Below are 22,984 nucleotides of genomic sequence, written 5' to 3' on the forward strand. Positions count from 1 at the left end.
GCATGTCCTGTAGGTAGGGCCTTTTCATGGTCTGTAAATTAGGCACATGTTCAATGATTGTTCTGAATTAGTTTGTGGCTTTACAACATTAAGCCTTGTCACTCTTCTATGGGATCTGATCTCATGTCTCAGGGCTTTGACAATTGCTCTGCTGACACCACTGAAACATGCTGATCTCTGCCTTGTGTTTTACCTCCACGCTTATTCCTTGTGAACATGTGGCAGATCTCAGACTTTTACTGATGTGTTCATTGTTTTGTGGTTTTAGGTGTTCACATCCTGTAAAGGACGTAAGTGCTAGCCTTTGGATGGGAAATTGGATTTTAACCTGAACTTATGAGATGTGAATCCTAAAATTGAAATTATAAAAATGTTTCCATGTTATTTATAATCATTGAGGTTAAAAAAAATGATCAACTACCTCATCTAACCTAATAATAAGAAAGTATCGTGCATGCAAAATATTTCTCTCTCTCTCTTTTTTTCCTCCAGGAAACAGTTTGTTTCCTCCAGGAAAGAAGTTTGTGACCCTTCGCACACTAGGGATAAATTCTTGAGGATTCACATTATGTATTAAAAGCCTGGAGGAGTCCTTTAAAAATGAAAACTTTTAACTTTGTTTAACCCTGCATCATTCCCAAATTTATTTAATAACGGGGATCCTCCTTTCTTACTAAACTCAGGGTACAGTGGTTCCACTTAAAGCATTTTGGAAAATCCTAAGTAATAATGTTATCTTCAGTTGGAATTAGATGAGATGATTAATCTAGGAAAGACAGGGGACAGCATAGTACTCCCTTGTCCCCAGGAACTTTTAAAACTCAGCATTTTCTTTTTAATAGCCTGAGCTAACATTGACCCTAACAAGTGATTAATGAACCCTTATAATTATTATTTTCATTATGTAATTGTAAAGCCCCTCCGTAATTCAAATGACATTTCTTCAATTCACTTTCTTTGTAAGCTGAATTCTCACAAAGCACTCTGGGAAATTCCAATAATGCAGGGGCTAAAAAGAGTTGACACAGGCTGCAGGCCGTTGCTGTGTGCTCGCCCAGCTCGGAAAGGGTAATGAGGATAGATTTTCTCAGTGTACTATTGAGCGAAGGTTTGCATGTCCCATGAGGCTGTCAGCCCCTGGGCTGGTTGGGGATGTATTTATTATTGCAGTACATCTCTGATTTTCTTTAATTATTATGTGTGATGGTGATTATTACAGTGGGTGTCCCTCTCAGCCAAACAAATTAGGTGTGCAAGGAATATCATTTTTTTTTAACTTACTTTGATTATTTATGTTGAGCCCTTCTTACCACCAGGGTCCCTAATTATTTCCTCTGAAAAGTTCACCATTCTTCAGCTGTCAGTCAGTTGAAACTGGTCACTGCTTAGAGGGCTCTTCTTCCTGATAGGCTGGCTGGAGACTCTCTCTAGAACTTCTGCACCATGCTTGGTTCTTTATGGTACTTTTCCAGTGTGCTCAACTTGAGTCCCAGGTGTTTCTCAGTGACCTCGGCCTGCTCTGCCTGGTCACCGTAGGCAGCCATTCATTCTCTGGGGAAGCAAGGTAAAGGGTCTCTCACTGACATTGAATCTCTGTTCTTATCAGTTTTGCTCCAAGGAGGAGAAGAGCAGAGAGGAAGCTTTTAATTATATGTATCTTTTGAGGCAGGAGGTGTGTGGCAGGGGCAGAGACTCCTTACCTCAGAAATACCCCAGGTAACCTACATAATGGCCTAGGAAGCTGGCACAGAAACCCCAGAGGCTTGTTGGACTGTGTTGACGTTTTGCTCTATCACATCTCTCCTCTGAGAACATGAGCATGGGCCACTGATTACTCGTTTAAAAGGGGAAAGGGGGAAAAGAGAAATGTTAGGTGGAAGGAAACAATTGTGTAAGTTGATATTTCAAAAATGTCTTCCACCTTCTCTTAATAAATCTTTCTGTTTCTATAAACAAAACCTACTTCTTACATTTCTCCCATCCTTTAACCCCAAACTGAAAGTAAGTACTAGGTTTCTGACCCAGTCTGTACCCTTCAGAACAATAACCTCGCTCCAAGCTCCTCTAGGGTGTGAGCATGAAGACATTTTCTTGAGAATCTTCCAGGTTTTAGTCGGGAACCTGTATCCTGACAGCTTTCTCGCTGCTTCTGGGGTTTTTCTCAGCTTCTCCTGCTTCCTCTTCAGGCAGAGGAGTGGTCCACATTAATAGCCTTGAAGCACAGCTCCTCCTGACTCACTCCTTCTTAGATCTATTTTCCTGGATATCTGAGAATGTAATCATATCAACAGTCTCTAAAAAGATTACATTCACCCCCTTTTCATTTATTCTGCCAGTTTTTCTGAAGATATCCAGGGAATTTAAGGCATCCAGGAATTCTTTTTAAAATTAGTCTCTTTGTAAGGCTGCTTTGAGGACTGCATGACATGTTTGCTGTAAAGCATCCAGGGTAGTACTGGATATATTGATGCTGCGGTTACTATGATGAACCTGTGACCACCATGATAATTCCATCTCCCAGCACTTTTTAGGTTTTCTTGCACAAAAGTCCGCCTTTGTTCCTGGGGCATGTGTTCCAGGACCTCCAGTAGACACTTGAAACTGTGACTAGTACAGAGCCCTGTACATATTATGTTTTTTCCTATATACATACCTATGATAAAGTTTAATTTCTAAATTAGGCACAACAAGATTAATAACAACCATAATAAAACAGATCAATTATAGTAATAATATTATAATAAAATCTATGTGAAAGTGGTCACTCTTTTTCTCTCTCTCAGAATGTCTCATACTGTACTCATCTTTCTTCTTGTGATGATATGGATCCTAAAATTAACAAGGATAAAATGACTGTGTGATGATATGAAGGGAGGTGAATGGCGTAGGCATTGTGACATAGTGTTAGGCTACCACTGACCTTCTGAATTCCTGAATCCATGTCACTATCCTGTACTTGCAGCAAGTGGCTTGGTGTCACTTGTTTCAGGGGATCCCTTGTTGAAGTCTTCCTTATGGGCTTAATGCTTTCTGGTGCAACACATTGCCATCAATGGCAACATGTTTCTCTTCCTGTCTTCCACCTAAAAATTTAACACCTTTTCCAACTCAGTACTTATCATGTGCTGTGGTTGTAACTTTTGCAGTTTGAGGTGCAACAGCAAAACTAGGATGAATTTCTTTTTCCTTCTTCATAATTTCACAGGTAGAAGATTCATTCTTATGGTAGGTCTTAATAACCTCAGCATATGACTTGTTTCTTTTTTCTCCTTATTAAATCTAGAACTTTCACCTTTTCACTTAAAGCTAACACTTTATGTCTCCTCTTTGGTGTATCTGAATTTCCAGCATCACTACTCTTGCACTTTGAGGCCATTATGAGTAAAGTAAGGATTACTTGCACACAAGCACTGCCATACTGCAACATTCAATCTTATAACCCAGAGGGCTGCTAAGTGACTAGTGAGGAGGCAGCATCTGCAGTGTGGATACACCTGACAAAGGAAGGATTCACATCCCCAGGCAGAAACAGAAGCAGGACAAAGTGAGACCTCATCATATTATTCAAAACTTATTAATTGTTTATCTCTGGAATTTTCCATTTAGTATTTGGGAACTGCAGTTGACCATAGGTAACTAAAACCACAAAAAGTGAAGCCACAGATAAGTAGAAACTACTATAGTAAGCCGGTATAATAGAATCTGATATGCAATTCTCATTTATTTACATCCTTCAAGAAAAAAGATAATAGTATTTTACTTGTTGAGTGAGATTCCCGCATCATTCTCATTAGAGCTATACTTAAGGTCAAGGGTATTTCTGTAGTCTTGGGTGCTTTAGTACATTACCATGCTAGCCTTGAGAAGACTGGGCACCCCATCGCTAAATTCCATGGGCTTTATGGAGACTGGGAAGAAGGGGTCTATAGAGTTGCAACAAAGAATAACAGGCATTGCAAAAGGACTTGTGAAAAAACAGTATTTAAAAATTCTGTTGGGCACCATTATTAGGTACCCAATAGAATACAGGTTCCTTAAACTAAGGAAACACAGAGAAGAGACTTTTTCTCTTCAACTTTTTTTTTTCATTTTGGAAAAATCATCAACCCGTTGATGTTGTGAGTTTCTAGTGTTGACATTACACCTAACTACACTTGGACATGACTCTGCTTCCTATGATGCTACTTGTTCTAGCTTCAGTAATGTGCAATATTAATTAGACCCTAACTGTATGCCTAGTGCCGGGCTAGTACAGGGAATAGAGTAGTGAATAGGATGAAAATGTTTCTACCTTCATGGAGTTTAGAGTCAAGTGAGAGAGACAACTATTAAACAGTGAATTCTACAATTAGATTTGTAATTGCAAGAGTGAATGCTTTGTAGGAGAATAAAGTACTGTCAGAGCAGAGGGAAGAGTTCTCTACAGATATGCCTTGAGATCTAAAGGGTGAGTGGGAATTAATGTTACTGGGCTGTAGCAGGCAGTGCGTGTAATTTGGTTTAAGAGACCCAGCCGGGTGTGGCGGCTTATGACTGTAATCCCAGCACTTTGGGAAGGCAAGGCGGGCAGATCACCTGAGGTTGAGAGTTTGAGACCTGCCTGGCCAACATGGCGAAACCCCGTCTCTACTAAAAATACAAAAACTAGCTGGGCATGGTGGCGGGCACTTGTAATTCCAGCTACTCGGCAGGCTGAGGCAGGAGAATCGTTTGAACCTGGGAGGCAGAGTTTGCAGTGAGCGAAGATCACGTCACTGCATTCCAGCCTGGGTGACAAGAGTGAAACTACGTCTCAAAAAAAAAAAAAAGACAGTCCATATGGCCGCCCAAGTATTGGAAGGAGCTTGGCTTATTAGGGGAACCAAATGGTGGCCAATGTGATGAGAGAGCAGTGAGTGGAGGTGGCTGGGCCAGGAAATCGGGACACTAAAGGAGTACGATGGGCCTGATCAAGCAGGCACTTGTATGTTATGTTAATAATATTGTTTTTCTTTATTTTGAAAGGAACAGGAAGCTGTTGATGAGCTTTTCACATGAAAATGATATACAGATGACATGCTGCACCCAAAGTGGTAGGAATTTGAATTATTAAAAGATGTAGGACCACAATAGGGAAAAGGAATTGATAGCAGGGGTGGAGTGGGGTGCAGCAGTGGATTTTTGAAGGCGGAATGGGAGGATACTCCTTTCATCCATGCAAGAGAAAGCAATGGTCTGCACCAAGGTTGCAGGTGGTGGTGGAATGGGATGAAGAAACTGGGGCAGATTGAAATAATGTTTAGGAGACAGAGCTGGTGGGTGATTGAATCTGATCTTTGTAAATCTTCCTGAAAGTCTTCAGCATACCCATTTGACTCTACTGGGTATATAGGTGTTTTAGATGATTCTCGATAGAAAACAATATTGTGATTATGACATGTTGTAACCGAGCACAGGCTCAGGTGCTCACTGTTTGAAAAGCCATTAACGAGGATGAAGCGCAGTGAAAGGAAAGTGACTTTATTTCTAAAGCTAGCTTTGGAGAAGTGACTGGCTTATGCCTCCAGAAACTGCTTCTAATTTTAAACTAGGAAGAGGAGCTAAAAAGGGAACTTAGAATGGGAGCCATGCGGGAGGGGTGCTGAATACAAGGTCCACGTGTCTTGTTCCAGTGGCCATCTCAAGCCGTGGTCCACCAGGAGTGCGGCTGGCATCATTTCAACAATGCCAGGTTGTTGCTTTGAGGTAATCTCTGGAATTTTGCAGCTAAGTCTCCAGGCTTGGTCTGTTTGAAGATTAGCCTCTGGAACTTGTAAGTAAACATATAATTAGATAACAAGCACACAGCTAGATAAATGTTCATAGGGCAAAGGAGTAGATGGTGAGAAAGGGAAGGGAGTGGAGTTTCAGAGTGTCTCAAGACTATATTTTAAGACTAAGGAAGAAGGTCTCTACAGTTTTTTATTTTTTTATTATACTTTAAGTTCTGGGATACACGTGCAGAACGTTCAGGTTTGTTACACAGGTATACACGTGCCATGGTGGTTTGCTGCACTCATCAACCTGTCATCTACATTAGGTATTTCTCCTAATGCTATCCCTCCCCTTGCCCCCCACCCCCCAACAGGCCCTGGTGTGTGATGTTCCCGTCCCTGTGCCCATGTGTTCTCATTGTTCAATTCCCACTTATGAGTGAGAACAGTTTGTTTCATGGTTATATGGTTGGACTGGGAAGAAAGGAGAAAAGAAAAAAGTTTTATAATGCATTTTGAAAGTAAACTACTCAGTTACAATGTTACTGCTGTTTCTTAGATTTTTTCTAAATGCTAGCTTGAAAATTATTTTACAAAGAGTCTCACATAGTCCTAAAATTGCTGTTTCAGAACAAAAAATTATTCCTTTGAAAAAAGTGAGATTCACTAAATGTTCTGTCCACCAAAATGCAGCCAGTACTTTGTTCTCACTTGTATATCATATGAATATCTGCTACTAGAAAGAGATATGGGTTCAGGTACAGATATACTCCATGTATCTGTTACAGTTGTTGATTCTTGAAGTTAGGGAAAATATTGTCTTGGGTATGCTCTTGTGCAATTTTTATCTCAGGCAAAATTAATTCTTGAGTTGCTTAATGGTAAATGAAATGTTTGCATGCTCCCTGCCCTTTTGTTTTACGTATTTTTAAAGCTTGTGTGCATAGTCCCAATGTTACTGCCTTGCCTTGACCTCTAGTAGACAAAAGAAAGCCTCCTTTATCAAGTTCAACATGTATTGATCATTCACTGGGTAAACAGAACTTTATTCTCATTTTTTTGATCAGGGACGCAGCTTAAAATTTTCAGCCTCCCGAGAACATCTTCTAGTTTGCTTTCTGTGTAGTATAAGGCTAACAGATATCTGGTCCTCTTGAGTGAAATCAATGCCTAGGCTTTCTGTAAGCTCAAGGAGAAAGTCCTTCAGGAGAACATTTTGTGGGATTCAGCTGGTCTCTGTGTCTGGCTTACTCTTTATTGCCATTTCCATTTAACTGATGCAAAACAGCCAAGTAAATGATTTTCTTCCACCTCTCCAGGGAATCCAAAGGGCTTAGCTGAAGAATTTATTGTAAGTAAAGTCAAAGTTGACTGAAGCCATATTTATGGGATGAAAACACCTCATAAATATCTTTTGACAGGTAGCAGAGCCCCAAGAGTTTTGAGGCCATTGCTCGAACCAGGCCATTGAGCTGGACAGAGACAGGGGCAGGGGCTTTCGGCAGGAGACCGGTGGCGGGGCCTTCGGCCCCACACACCAGCTGCACTCGAATCAGACTCCCTTCTAAATATATTTTACCCAATGGCTTTGCAAGCCCCATTTGATCAAGGGGTATCATTGCTACAAATAATTAAATTGCAATTGTTGTGGAAGAGGTTTAGAATAAGATAGAACTGGAGAGGGCACCTGAGCTGTTTACCTTGTGCAGGTTCTTTGATCTCATGCATTGATGTCCTCAATTGCAAAGCAGAACAATTTGAATAAGGCACATATGGTATTGGGAAGATGATAGTAGGGGTTCAAAAAAACAAAAACAAAAAATAATAAACCATGCCTATTACTGTTATTGTAATTGTTATTCTAGGGACACATCATTTCTGATCAGTGTCTGAGGGTTCGTTCCTGTGCTAAACCCCTGAATCTTGCTGGATGTACTTGAGCGGTAGTTTGGCTGATGTTCTCAAGCAAAGGCAGGAAGGATCTCATTTCACATAACAGATAGTGAAGGGACCCTGGGAGCAACTATCTGCTCCAGGTGACAGACAGTCACAGAGGCCAAAAACCAGAATTAACAAGTGGAAATTACATTATAAACTTGTATAACACAAACAACAAATTGCTTGTTAATGCTGAGATTTTTCAGCCTCTCTTCCCTCACCCACACCTTAGATTGCAACATTTATGGAGCCCTTATTCTTCCCTTGCAGTCTTAGAACTGTTCTCATAGAAACCAGTGTGATATAGAGTTACAAATCATTGGATTGGGTGTGTGTAAATAAAATTGTCAGCCCCATTTTTGCTCCAAATGATTGTGTGACCTTGGGCAATTCAATGAATTTGTCTAGGCTTTACTTTTTCCTGAAAAAACTCTGGGCTGTAAGATTCCCTTGCCACTCCTACATTCTAGGAGGTTAGCAGGATGTAGGTTTTAGTGATCCTAAAGACCTACTTGTGTCAGATTGCTGTGAAATATATGAGGTTTGAGAGTCTTTTTTAGGCTTTAGAATTTTTAGAATGTAGCATTCAAACCAGAAATATTGATAAACAATTTTTAAAAGGTGGTTTTCTGCCTCTGTGATGTTTGCATTAGCTGATGAGTGGTTCAAATATATGTCTAATCTGCTTTGCTCTTGAGCTACTTCTAATGGATGTTCTAGACACTGGCGACTAATAATTTGTAATCAGAAGTAAGTAACAGAGACATTTTGCTTTTCAGTCAGAGGCATCTGTCCACAAAGATGAAATGGATTTACAATGTGCTATTAGTGCCAAACAAAAACAGAATCATACAGAAAGAGCTGGGAACATTAGCAACAAAGCTTACGCTTACTTGAGGTATAAATATTCCATTCAAATCCTCTGCGGTAGTCTGCTATGGAATCGTGAACTGCCTTTGCAAGTAAATCTTTAAGTGTGTGAAAATGAAGTTGTATATGTTAGCTTTCAACTTTTGCTGTTGAATTTTTCTAATGAGATTTATGGGAATACTTTAGCACACATATTCAGGCCATGAATGTACCATGAATGTTTTTTATTTTTTTAATGATTTTGATATAACTGAAATTTTTTTGTTGTTGCAAAAAGTGCAAATTGAATTTTTTAATGAAATGCAACAGAGCTTAAGTTTCCTCTTATTTAAATTCTCATATGTTTGTGTATTTTCTTTTTTTAGTATTATCTGATGCGTAACTCAGTAATGGATACATCTGATGAGCAGGTTTTCATTGCTAGTTTAGAAAGTATTGAGTGGCTTTGTGCATCCTCTGCTAGTGGAAGTTATTGATGATCATGATTGATTTATAAATATAGACTTGGAAACTCTCATCCCTTCCTGTTTCCATCAGTGAGCCTGCCTCCAGGGCTGACTCTCAACTTCTGGCTTGCTCCTATAGATCTAGTTAGCTCTGGGAAACAGAAGTATTTTCTGACAAAGCAACCAGCATGAGTTTTACTAATAGTTTAGAGCTACATTACATCAGTAGTCAAACTTTTAATACTTAAATTGTTCTAAATTTTGTTTTATTTTTGTTACTTGGTGTCTGTTTTTGTTCACTAGGCATATAAAAATTCTTGACATTTAAAAACATGGTTTCTTATGTATTTCTTTAGATTATTTGTGAATAGTGCCTAATATATAATACATATATATTTTGTAATAAAAGCAAGGTTTTTTGTATATGGTGAATTTAAAGGTAATATTCTTCTTTCTTCATGTAACTGCTTACATTTTTAATTATTTATTCTATTTATGAACTTGGACAAGAGAAATAAGATTTCTCAAACTGCCAGTCACATTTTACTTCAATATTCATGTTTTTTTGAAATGGCAAAACCCCTCAGGGCTGTGTGATTTTCACTCCTGTATGTATTGAAAGTTCATAGCCAAATACAACTGAATAAATCATGGAGCACATTTTCTCTCCATGCCTGAGAACGGCAAATGGCTATAGGTCAATTGCTGAAAGGTCTTATCTTCATCTCATATGTCTTGTTTGTAATTTGTTTTTCATTTATTCCATGTGTACACAATTCAGTTTGCATTTGCTTGTTATTTACATGTTTTTTGGTTGTCTTCAAAATTTGCCTTAATATAAGGAGGAACAATTCTAGTTTGACTCTGCCTTTCTAAATGTCCTGACCAAGGTTTATTAACATGCATGTGTCTTACCTCACAAGAGCCACTATCCTAAATTTCTAGGCAAAGGAGTGGGGAGTAGTTGTTTACATACTGCCTTCATTACCTGTTCTACTCATACCCAAAGGAATGTTAACATATATAACATAATATTGAATTAACTCATATCTAAAATTAATATAGCTTAATATTCCTTTGGATAATTTTTAGAGTTAATATTGGATGTGAGTTAATTTTGGATTAATTCATATCCAAATAGGAGATCATGGCTAAGCTAAGAAACGTCTTCAGTGATAGCAATTTTAATTACTTAATAGTTATACTTTCTTTCTCCAATGATATAGAAAAAATTTTGCTGCTTGATAAAATTCTTCGTTTGATCTTAGCCAAAAGGCTAAGCAATTATTTGGAAAAATTCTGTAAAGAAAGAGGAGATGAAATCTAAGGGAAGAATAATATTTCTAAAGTTTAAAATAGTAATGATTTCAAATAACCAAAAAAGAGATAGCTTATTTTGAAAGTGGAGAATTTATAATAAAAAAAATAACAAGAGAATGTCATAGTCAAATGCTTTAAAAGTAAAGACAAGAGTTACTTGGCCAGATATTCTAAATGAATTAAGTGTAATATTAACTTTTGAAGATTGATCAGAAATAGGTCCAACTTTTCTGATCTTACTTTCATTAATCCATGCAAAAAAAAATCCTGAGGGGAAAATTGTGTATGCTTAATACCTAATCAAATAGAGATAAACTCACAGCCATTACTTAAAAATCCACAGTGCTCTACAAAAAAAAAAATTTCCTTTAATTTTATCCAACAACTGTTTTATATCATTCAAGACTAATTTTAGATTTTAAAGTTTGCTGTGTTTGTATATATTTTCAAATATTCCTTTACTGAGTAACTGTGGGAATTTCGGGGCAATAATAAAAATTTATATGAATAGTCTGACATGATGGACAATGGATAGAACACTTAAACTGAAACTTCTCTAGAACATTAGGACAGAGAAAGCCTCCCAGTCACTTTCAAGTAACAAGAAACATCTCAATTTGCAAAGTAAAAAACTGTGAGTAATCTACGTCACCAGAATTGTGGGTGGCTGATTAAGTCAGCCTGTGCTAAGATCGCCGTTTTCAATGTGTGTTCTCTATACTATGAGCAGTCTGTGCTGGGACAGCAGACTGGAAGAAGGTAGTGGGCAAACTCAGGGGCATTTTGGTAATGAAAGTTGACCTGCTCCGGTGAAACCTGTCCTGTTTCAGCAAGAGAAGTCTCTAGTATGTTTTCTATGTTAATCTCTCTCACGAAGTGGCAGAAGGCATTGACACTGTAACCCGACACGCTATTGCCAAGAATGCCAGGTGTATATGGCTAGAACAGGGATGTGAGGAAGAACCGAGATGACCAGGTGCATTAGAACCAGACCCTTTTGTCCTACTAAAGTGACAGATCCTCATTTTAGTGTGTGGCCCCAATGCAGATAACCTGCTTTTCTGGGGATGTGTATGTTTCTTCCTAAATGCATGTGACTACGTACATGTCCACTATTTGTACAAATGTAGTGGATGCTAATGAAAATATTTTTCATGGAGTAATTAAACATCATTTGGGGCAGCCGGTCAGATTCAAGGAAAAAGAGAGAGCTTGTGTAAGTTCATATGCCTCTTAGGGTCTGAAGTGCCTTGTGATCATCACAGTCCTGATACAGGGACAAAGGTACCTAGTTAAGCTGATAGAACTTTTTTTTTTTTTTTTTTTTTAAGTTCTGGGATACATGTGCTGAACATGCAGGTTTGTTACACAGGTATACATGTGCCATGGTGGTTTGCTGCACCTGTCAACCCATCATCTAGGTTTTAAGCCCCGCATGCATTAGGTATTTGTCTTAGTGCTCTCCCCACCCTTGCCCCCCACACCCCGACAGGCCCTGGTGTGTGATATTCCCCTCCCTGTGTCCGTGTGTTCTCATTGTTCAACTCCCACTTATGAGTGAGAACATGCAGTGTTTGGTTTTCTGTTCCTGTGTTTGTTTGCTGAGGATGATGGTTTCCAGCTTCATCCATGTCCCTGTGAAGGACATGAACTCATTCTTTTTTATGGCTGCATAGTATTCCATGGTGTACATGTGCCACATTTTCTTTATCCAGTCTATAATTGATGGGGATTTGGGTTGGTTCCAAGTCTTTGCTATTGTGAATAGTGCTGCAATAAACATACGTGTGCATGTGTCCTTATAGTAGAATGATTTATAATCCTTTGGGTATATACCCGGTAATGAGATTGCTGGGTTGAATGGTATTTCTGGTTCTAGATCCCCGAGGAATCACCACACTGTCTTTCACGATGGTTGAATTAATTTACACTCCAACCAACAGGTTCAGATTACATATTTAAATAAAATGAAAGGGAAGAAACTATTTTTTCATTGTTGTTGACACAAAATGTTATTACTTACTGTCCTTGTGAAAAGATATCAACTTTCTGTATAAGGCCTGCTGGTATGTCTGTAGATCAGATGCAAAAAAATATGATAAACATCAATGGGCAGCTCCCTCATCTGTCCACTTCTTGGACTCTTTCCTACACAAGTGAATTAGTTAATTAAAAGATCTGGCATATTACATGCTAATGTTGGAAACTTTACGTGGAGTCAGTACCCATCAGAAATCAAAATGAGTACACTTCAGGGATTCTAGGGGCAGAATTTCCACAGACAATTCAGTGCTGCTGCTTCTCTTATTAACTTACCTTTCCCCTGCACCCCATTGTTATTTTCATGCAATTCACTCTGCAAGTACTAACCAGAACTGAGGACAATTATTTTGAAAATGAAAATAGGATACTTTGGCAACTTATGATGTTAAACATATCTCTCTTCTGAGCTTCTTAGAGTTTGAGCTGAAGGACTGGAAATGTGAAAAATTCTACTTTATTAAAATCCTGGCTTTAGGGCTTTTCTTTTAGATGAAACACCACCTCAGTGGAAAGTATTAATATTGAGTTAGATGTGTAGGCTTTGGAACATAGTAGTTATAATGGTACCAATCATTTATTAAATTTGTATTGTCTACTTGACACATTATATCATTTATCTTCAGAACAATTCTACAAGTCAGTGCTTTTATTATCTTCTACCTTATATAGGTGAGGAACTTTCTAAGGCTTAGAAAGTTGAAATAATTCATCCAAGTTTACATTACTGATGGAATGCTTATTTCAACAAGAGTGTCCACATTCTGAACCACTAAATTATATTGTCTCTGTTCCACCAAAATTCCTAATTTCATACTGCTTGTGTTGGAAAGTGTTAATTGACTTCTACTTACCTGTGAATTGCTGAATGTAATCTCTGAGTAATTAACATCCTTGTTTTTCTGCCTGTAGGTCCCTGGGGAAGGTGTACAGGAGACTGTGGTCCGGGAGGAGTCCAGAGTCGGGCAGTGTGGTGTTTTCATGTTGACGGGTGGACAAGTCACCTGTCTAACTGTGGTGAGAGCAACAGGCCTCCAAAGGAAAGAAGTTGTTTCCGAGTCTGTGACTGGCACAGTGACCTCTTTCAGTGGGAGGTTTCTGACTGGCACCACTGTGTGCTTGTTCCTTACGCTCATAGTGAAGTCAAGCCTCGGACTGCAGAGTGTGTGACAGCTCAGCATGGACTGCAGCACCGGACGGTGCACTGCATTCAGAAGTTGAACCGAACTATGGTTGCAAATGAAATATGCGAACACTTTGCCCATCAGCCTCCTGCAGAACAAGCTTGCCTCATTCCTTGTCCCCGGGATTGTGTGGTATCTGAGTTCTTACCATGGTCCAACTGTAGCAAGCGATGTGGGAAGAAATTGCAGCACAGAACTCGCGTGGTCATAGCTCCCCCTCTCTTTGGTGGTTTGCAATGTCCAAATCTGACTGAGTCAAGAGCCTGTGATGCTCCCATTTCCTGTCCTCTTGGGGAAGAGGAATATACATTTAGCCTTAAGGTTGGACCATGGAGTAAATGCAGACTGCCTCATCTTAAAGAAATTAATCCAAGTGGAAGAACTGTTCTGGATTTTAACTCTGATTCAAATGAGCGAGTCACCTTTAAACATCAAAGTTACAAAGCACATCATCATTCAAAGTCTTGGGCAATAGAGATAGGTTATCAAACCCGGCAGGTTTCGTGTACAAGAAGTGATGGACAAAATGCTGTGTTAAGGTAGGAGACCTTTGATGCTTGTATTTGATTCACCTAAAATATTTTATAGTACAATTTTATAAAGCTTCTTTATGATTTTCTACAAAGGGAAAATGACAATGAGGTTTATAATTTGGGTTTTTAGAAGTTTCATGTAAGAAATTTTTAATTTCACTGGGAGGTTTTCGAAATTGTATAGTTTAGACCAAGCAGTATTCTAGCATTCTTGTGTGATTAGTAGTGCAATATAGGATAAGTCATATATTTCCACACTTGATATCAAGACAGTAACTAGTATAAAAATAGATCTGCCATTACTACAGTAATAGAAGACTAAGGGGCTTCTCATAATGATAAAAATTCAAATTCAATTTCAAATTTGGGATATTAATTATGTAAATATTTTTGTTTTTCAGAACATTTGTCCTTTAAAATATTATTTTTGTTTTTATTTGTTTACTTTCGTTTTCACTATTATCAACATTCTTTGACATCTGTGTTGTACGTTTTTTATACTAACAATAATACCAAAAAGTTGTTCCAAGAGTGCTTTCTTTGTCATTATTTTGATAAAGATGTTAACTTGCACAAGCAGTAATTAGAATGACCTGCTGGAGAAGAAATAAACTATTAAAAGCAACAGCTTAGGTTTCAAATTTATGCTTGTTTTGTTTTAAATTGTAGTCTAAAACATCATGACATAAACTCACAGAAATATATTGAAAGTAGTATTTGTTTAATTTTCCCCCAGAGGGTCTTAAATGAAGCATTGGTGTATTACTAAGTTTCTTCCAAGTTAAGATGCCTTTCAACAGTACTTAAATTACCAAACAACATAATGCATGTCTTTAGAATTAATCATTCTCATCAGTTGCTGCCTTCTTGGGATCCACAGCTGACCAGGAGATGCCCAGAAGACTACCACTGTTGTTTATGAACAAAGTAATGTGATGATTGTTTTTTTTCCATTTGACTTCACAAATGAGTATATTTTATCCTTGATGCTTCATTCTGATTTATGCCATATGAAATTGGCAAGTCCATTGAAGAGTGATTTGCAGCTTTTTATTGCCTACTTCTTTGAAGTCCAGATTAAGCAAATGATTCATGCAATTTGTTTGAATGTGTGTGGGGTTGTGTAAATACATTGTTTTCTTACTATTCCATACTGTATTGCTGAAGTGAGCATTACATAGAATCTTTTCATTTTGTTTGCGCATTTTTGCAATGTTTTTCTTTTTTAAATAGACTTAATTTTTCAGATCAATTTTTAAGTTTTCAGAAAAAATGAGTGAAAGTACTGAGAGTTCCTGTATATTCCCTGTCTCCAACATGTAGTTTTTTCCTATTATTAGCATCTTGCATTCCTGTGATAGTTTCATAAACAAACATTTCATAGTTACATACACAAACATTGAGTATATAATACAGTTCAAATTGTGTTACCCTCCCCAAATTTATGTATTGAAATTCTAACCTTGAGTGTAATGTTTTTAGGAGGCATAGGGCCTTTGGGAGGTAATTATGTCCTGATGATGCAGTTCTCATAGATGGGATTAGTGCGTCATGAGAGCTTCCTCTCTCTCTCTTTCTGCCATTTGAGGATACAATATGAAGTCAGCAGTCTGCAAGCCAGAAGAGAGACCCCACCAGAATGTGACTATGGTGGTACCCTGGTCTCAGACTTCCAGCCTCTAGAACTATGAGAAATAGATTTCTGTTGTTTTTTAAGCCATTCAGCTTCTGGTACTTTGTTATAGCAGCTTGAATTGCCTAAGACTAACTGTTATAAAAATAAATACCATAGTTTGGGAATTTAAATGAGAAATTTATTTCCACAGTTCTGGAGGCTGGAAAGTCCAAATTCAAGGTGTGTCTTGATTTAGTTCTTGATGGAGGTTGTCTTCTTGGCTTAAAGATGGCCATCTTCTTGCTGTGTCTTCACATGGTGGGGGAGAGAGAGAAAAAAAGAGAGCACTCTATGTCTCTTCTCATAAGGGCACTAATCCCATCATGAGGGCTCCACTCTCTTGACCTGATTACATTAGAAAGTTCCCATATTCAAAATGGAGGTTAGAGTTTCAACATTTGAATTTTGGAGGAACACAATTCAACGTGCAGCAGGTGCATTTGTTACAATTGATGAGCTAATATTGATACATTACTATTACATAGACTATACATTAGGATTCACCCTTTGTATTGTACATTCTGTGGGTTTGACAAATGAATAATGACATGGATCCACCATTACAGTATTGTACAGAATAGTTTTACTCCCCTAAATATCCCTTGTGCTCTATTTACTGATCCTTCCCTCTCTCCTTGAGAACCCCAACTGCTGATCATTTTACTGACTGTCACCATAGTGTTGCCTTTTTAAAAAATGTTATATGGTTAGAATTGTGTATGTAGCTTTTTCTGGTTGACTTATTTCACTTTGCAATAGGCATTTAAGTTTGCTCCATGTCTGTTTGTGACTAGGTAGTTTATTTTTATCACTGAATAATATTCCATTTTGTGGTACTATAGTTTATTCATTCACCTGTTGAAGTACATGTTGGTTGCTATCAAGTTTTGGCAATTTGGAATGAAGCTGCTATAAAAGTTTATGTGTGTATTTTTTTGTGAACATAGGTTTTCAAGTCATTTGGGCTAATATCAAGTAGTGCAATTGCTGTATGGTATAGCAAGAGTATGTTTAGTTTTGTAAGAAACTGCCCAGCTGTCTTCCAGAATGGCTGTGCCACTTTGCATTGCCACCAGCAATTAGTGGAAGTTCTATTTTGTCGCATCACTGGCATTTGTTGACAGTGTTTTGGAGTTTTGCCATTCAAATAGGTGTGTAATTGTATCTCATTGTTTTAAATTGCAATTCCTTAATGACATGTGATGCTGAACATCTTTTCATACACTTGCTTGCCATCTGTATATATTCTTTGATAAGGTGTCTATTCAGATGTTTTGTGTATTTTTCAATTGAGTTGTTTGTTTTCTTATTGTTGAATTTTAAGAGTTATTTGTATATTTTGGATACCAGTCCTTTATCAGATGTGTGTTTTGCAAGTATTTTTGATAGTCTATGATTTGTGTTTTCATTTTCTTGATGGTGTTGTTCACAGAGAAAATATTTTTAATTTTAATGAAGTCCAACTTCTCAATATTTTTTCAAGGATCTTTTTTTGGTGTTGTGTTTAAGAATATCACTAAACCCAAAGCCAACTAAATTTTTCTCTTATATTTTCTTCTATGAGTTGCATAATTTTGTTTATTATATTTAGGTCTATGATTCATTTTGAGGTTTTTTGGTGAAAGGTATAGGTTCTATGTCTGCATTCTTTTTTTAAAAGATTATTATATGTTCAGTTGTTCCAGCACCATTTATTGTAAAGAATATCTTTTGTCTATTGAGTTGCCTGTGCTTTTTTGACAAAGATCAGTTGGCTGTTGGTATGAGTCTATTCTATGCCTTCAACTTTTATTCTATTTTGCTATCTATTATTTGTTGGTAACACAATGTTATGAGTAATGTAGTTTTATAGTAAATCGTAAAGCAGAGAAGTGTCAGTTTTCCTAACTTTTTTCTTCCTATGTGTTGGCTGCTCCGAATCTTTTGCTTTTTCATATAAACTTTAGAACTACTTTTTGATATCCACAAAATAACTTTCCAAGATATTGATTGGGATTGCATATAATGTAAGATCAATTTAGGAAGAACTAATATCTTGATAGTACTGAGTCATCCTATTCTGGTACGTAGGATATCTCTCCATTTATTTAAATCTTGTTTATTTTGTCAGGGTTTTGGAGAGTTTTTTAAAAAATATATCTTGTACATATTGTGTCAGATTTATATTAATTTACCTTTTTTGGTGCTAACATAAATGGTATTGTGTTTTTAATTTCATATTCCAATTGTGCATTGCTGGTATAACAAGGAAACAGTTAACTTTTTATATTAACCTTGTGTCCTGCAACTTTGTTATAGTCACTTATTATTCAGAGATTTTCATTGCTGTAGTTGTTGATTTTTTGGGATTACCTACATAAATAAGCATGTCATCTGAAAAGAAAGAAAGAAAGAAAGATTATTGCTTTCTTTCCGATCTGAATATGTTTTGTTTATTTTATTTTCTTGTCTTCATTAGCCAATACTTCCAGTGCAATGTTGTATAGGAATGATGAGAAAGGACATTCTTTTTTTTGTACTGGGAAAGAAATCTTTGCTCTCACTATTAAGTGTTCTGTTAACTATAGGTTTTTTTGTAGGTGTTTTTGATCAAGTCAAGGAAGTTCCCCTTTATTCTTAGTTTTCTGAGAATTTTCCTTATAATAAGCATTAGATTTTGTTAAATACTTTTTCTGCATCTATAAATCTGATTATATGATTTTGTTCATTAGCCTGTTTATGTTATGGATTACATTAATTGATTTTCAAATGTTGAACCAGCCTTGTATATGTGGAATAAATACCACTTAGTTGCGACATAAATTCCTTTTATATAGTGTTGGATTTGACTTGCTAGTATTTTATTGAGAATTATTTCATGTATGTTTATGAGAAATGTTGATCTTTGCTGTCCTCACTTGTAGTGTCTTTGTTGTGGTGTTAGGGTAATGCTGCCCTCGTTGAATGAATTGGAAAGTAGTTTCTGTGCTTTCATTTTCTGAAATAAATTGTTGAGAATTGCTATAATTTTTTCTTGAATGTTTGGTAGTGAACCCTCTGGACCTCATGCTTTCTGATTTGGAAAGTTACTAAATACTGGTTTAATTTCTTTAACAGATTTAGGACTATTCATATCATTGATTTCTCTGTGTGTTTTGCTAGATGTTGTCTTTCAGGGAATTGGCTCATTTCATCTAGATTATCAAATTTAGGGACATAGAGTTGTTCATAATATCCTTTTTTCCTTTTAATAGCTATGGTATTATTAATGATTACCCTTCTTCTGTTTCCAGTATTAATAATTTGTGTCCTCTCTTTTTTTTCCTAACCTGGCTAGAGGTTCATTAATTTTATCAGTGCTTTCAAAACACCAACTTTTGGTTTTGTTGATTTTTTCTATTGATTTTTTTTTCTAATTTCATTGATTTTGGCTCTGATTTTAATATTTCTTTTCTTCTGCTTACTTTAGATTTAATTGCTCTTCTTTTTCTAGTTTCCTAAGGTGGAAACTTAGGTTATTCATTTGAGATCTCTCTTCTTTACTATTAGATGCATTCAATTTCCTCAAGCTCTTTCTCTTTGTTCCACAAATTTTGATAATTTGCATTATTTTCATGTAGTTCTAAATCTTTTTGCATTTCTCTTGAGATTTTCTTGATCCATGTGTTATTTAAGAGTGTCTTGTTTAATCTCCATATATTTTGGGGTTTTCTATTTTGTTATTAATTTTAGTTTAATTCCATTGTGTCCTGGGAGCATATGTTGTATGATTTCTATTCTTTTAGATTTGTTAAGGTGTGTTTCATGGCCCAGAAATATGGCCTATCTTGAATATTTTATGTGAACTCGAGAAGAATGTGTGTACTCTGCTGTAGTTGATAAAATATTCTATAGATGTCAATTATTTCCAGTTGATTGATGGTGCTGTTCAGTTCAACTATGTTCTTACTGATGTTATTCCTGATGGATCTGTCGATTACTAGAGAGGAGTGGTGAAGTCTCCAAAAACAATATAAAATTTGTCTATTTGCAGTTATAACAGACTTTGCCTCATAGATTTTGACACTCTGTTGTTAGATAATACATATTAATGATTTCTGTATCTTATTGGAGAAATAATCTGTTTATTATTATGTAATGCCCACCCCCACTTAATCCCTGACAATTTTCTTTGCTGTAAATTCTCCATTGTCTGGAATTATGATACCTACTCCAACTGTTTTTGATTAATGCTAGCATAGTATATCTATGCTTACTGACAAAAAGTGTATTCATCTGTCTTGTAGATAACATATAATTGGATGCTGTTTATTATCCACTCTGTCTTTTAATTAGTGTATTTAGACCATTTATGCTTAAAGTGAGCATCAATACAATTGTACTAATATTTACTGTGGTCATTATTTTTCATTTATTGTTCTTGTTCTTTGCTCCTTTTTAATTTTATTTTTTGTTTAATTTTTAGGTTTCGTAGGTGCATAGTAGGTGTATATATTTATGGGTTACATGAGATATTTTGATACAAGCATGCAATGCATTGTAATCATATCAGGGTAAATGGAGTATTTATCACCTCAAGCATTTATCCTTTGTGTTATAAACAATCCAATTATACTCTTAGCTATTTTAAAATGTACAGTTAAATTATTTTTTGCCATATCACTCTGTTTTGCTAGCAAATACTAGGTTGTATTCATTTTTTCTAACTGTTACTGTGTACCCATTAATCTTCATTTCCCCCAATTACCACTACTCTTCCCAGCCTCTGGAAACCAGCCTCTAGTCTAGCTCCATGAGGTCAGTTGTTTTAATTTTTAGTTGTCACAGATAAGTGAGAAAATGCAAAGCTTGTCTTTCTGTGCCTGGCTATTTAACTTAACATAATGACTTCCCGTTCCATCCATGTTGGTGCAAATGACAGGATCCCATTGTTTTTTATAGCTGACTAGTACTCCATTGTGTATATGTACCACATTTTCTTCATTCATTTGTTGATGGACACTTGGGTTGCTTCCAAATCTTGACTATTGTGGATAGTGCTACAGTCAGTATGGGAGTGCAGCTATCTCTTTTATGTACTGATTTTCTTTCTTTTGTGTCCGTAGCAGTGGGATTGCTAGATAGTGTGGTAGCTCTATTTTTAGTTTTTCGAGGAGCCTCTAAACTGTTCTCCATAGTGGTTATATTATGTTCCAACGAACAGTGTATAGTGATTCCCTTTTCTCCACATCCTCGCCAGCATTTGTTATTGCTTGTCATTTGTATAAAACTTATTTTAACTGGATGAAATGATATTTCATTTTAATTTTGATTTGCATTTCTCTGATGATCAGTGATGCTGAGCACCTTTTCATATGCCTGTTTGTCATTTCTATGTATTCTTTTGAGAAATGTCTATTAAGACCTTTTGCTCATTTTTAAATTGTGTTATTATATTTTTTCCTATTGAGTTGTTTGAGCTTCTTATGTAATATCATTATTAATCCCTTGTTAGACTGGTAGTTTGCAAAAAATTTCTCTTATCCTGTGGATTTTCTCATCAGTTTGTTGATTATTTGCTTTTCTGTGCAGAGGCTTTTTAACTTGATGTGATATAATTTGTCCATTTTCTCTTTGATTACCTGTGTTTGTAGGGTATTACTTAAGAATCTTTGCCCATTTCAATGTCTTGAAGAGTTTCCTCAGTGTTTTTTTGCAGTCGTTTCATAGTTTGAGGTCTTGGGTTTAATTCTTTAATTTTTATTTGATTTTTTTTGTATGGTGAGACATAGGGGTCTAGTTTCATTCTTCTGCATAGAGATATCCAGTTTTCCCAGCACAGTTTACTGAAGAGACTGTCCTTTCCTCAGTGTATGTTTTTGATACCTTTGTCAAAAATGAATTCATTGTAGATGTATGGGTTTATTTCTGGGTTCTCAATTCTGTTCCAATGGTGTGTATGTCTGCTTTTATGGCAGTACCATACTGTTTTGTTTACTATAGTTCTGTAGTATAATTTGAAGTCAGGTAATGTGATTCCTCCAGTTTTGGTTGTTGTTGTTTCTTCGGGATAGCTTTGCCTATTCTGGGTCTTTTATGGTTCCATATGAGTCTTAGGACTGTTTTTGCTATTTCTGTGAAAAACATCATTGATATTTCCATAGGGATTGCACTAAATCTATAGATTACTTCGGGTAATAGAGACATTTTAACAATATTGACTCTTTCAATCCATGAATAAGGATTATTTTTCCATTTTTTGTGCCCTCTTCAATTTTCTGCTTTGGTGTTTTATAGTTTTCATTGTAGAGATCTTTCACTTATTTGGTTAAGTTTATTCCTATGTATTTTATTTGTAGCAATTGTAAGTGGGATTACTTTTTTATTTCTTTTTAAGATTGTTAGCTGTTGTCATATAAAATGCTACTGATTTTTATATGTTGATTTTGTATCCTGTAACTTTACTGAATTTATCAGTTTTAATAATTTTTGTGGATTTTTTCAGTTTTTCCAAATATAAGATTATGTTATCTGCAAACAAGGATAATTTAACTTCTTCCTTTCCAATTCATTTGTCCTTTATTTTTTTCTCTTGTGTGATTGCTCTAGGACTTTCAGTACTATGTTAAATAGTAGTAGTGGCAGTGGGCATCCTTGTTGTTTTCAAGATCTTAGAGGAAAGGCTTTCAGTTTTCATTTCATTTATTTATTTCCTCTCTTCCTCTGTCCTCTCTGATTTTAATGGAACATTTTATGTTGTTTGATTTTTTCTTCTTTCTTAGCATATCAGTTATACATATCTTAAACATTTTTTAGTGGTTTTCTTAGAATTTGCAATGTACATTTACAACTAACCAAAGCCCACTTTCAAATAACACTATATAAACTTCACAGGCAGCATAAGTATCCTATAATAGAGTATTCTGAATTGCCCTCTCCCATCCCTTACATCATAGCTGGAATTTATTTCACATATTTATAACCTATAATCACCAAATACATTGTTGCTATTATTTGAACAGATTATTTGTTAGATCAATTTGCATATGAAAAATAAATGACATTTTATTTTCCTTAATTCCTTCTCCAGTTGTCAGTTTTTGTTTTTGTAGATCTGAGTTTCTAACCTATATAATTTTCCTCCTCTCTGAAGCTTTTTTTAAAACATTTTTTTCAAAGCAAGTCTGTTCCTCAATTTTTGTATGAGAAAATCTTTATTTCTCCTTTATTTTTGAAGTATAATTTCATTGGATATAGAATTTGGATTGGTCAGTTTTTACTTTTTTTT

At 36.1% G+C, this 22,984-nt stretch overlaps 1 protein-coding gene across 1 annotated transcript in view; it reads left to right on the forward strand.

Annotated features, from left to right (window-relative positions):
* The window catches only part of THSD7B (thrombospondin type 1 domain containing 7B), a 1,279,053-nt gene that overhangs the window by 659,428 nt on the left and 596,641 nt on the right, over positions 1–22,984 (forward strand). Inside the window, exon 9 of the mRNA XM_063631314.1 lies at positions 13,259–14,069. Within this exon, the coding sequence (XP_063487384.1) occupies positions 13,259–14,069 (811 nt within the window). The remainder of the gene's footprint in view (positions 1–13,258; positions 14,070–22,984) is intronic.

This window comes from Symphalangus syndactylus, chromosome 22 (assembly GCF_028878055.3).
Source record: "Symphalangus syndactylus isolate Jambi chromosome 22, NHGRI_mSymSyn1-v2.1_pri, whole genome shotgun sequence".
Lineage (NCBI taxonomy): Eukaryota > Metazoa > Chordata > Mammalia > Primates > Hylobatidae > Symphalangus > Symphalangus syndactylus.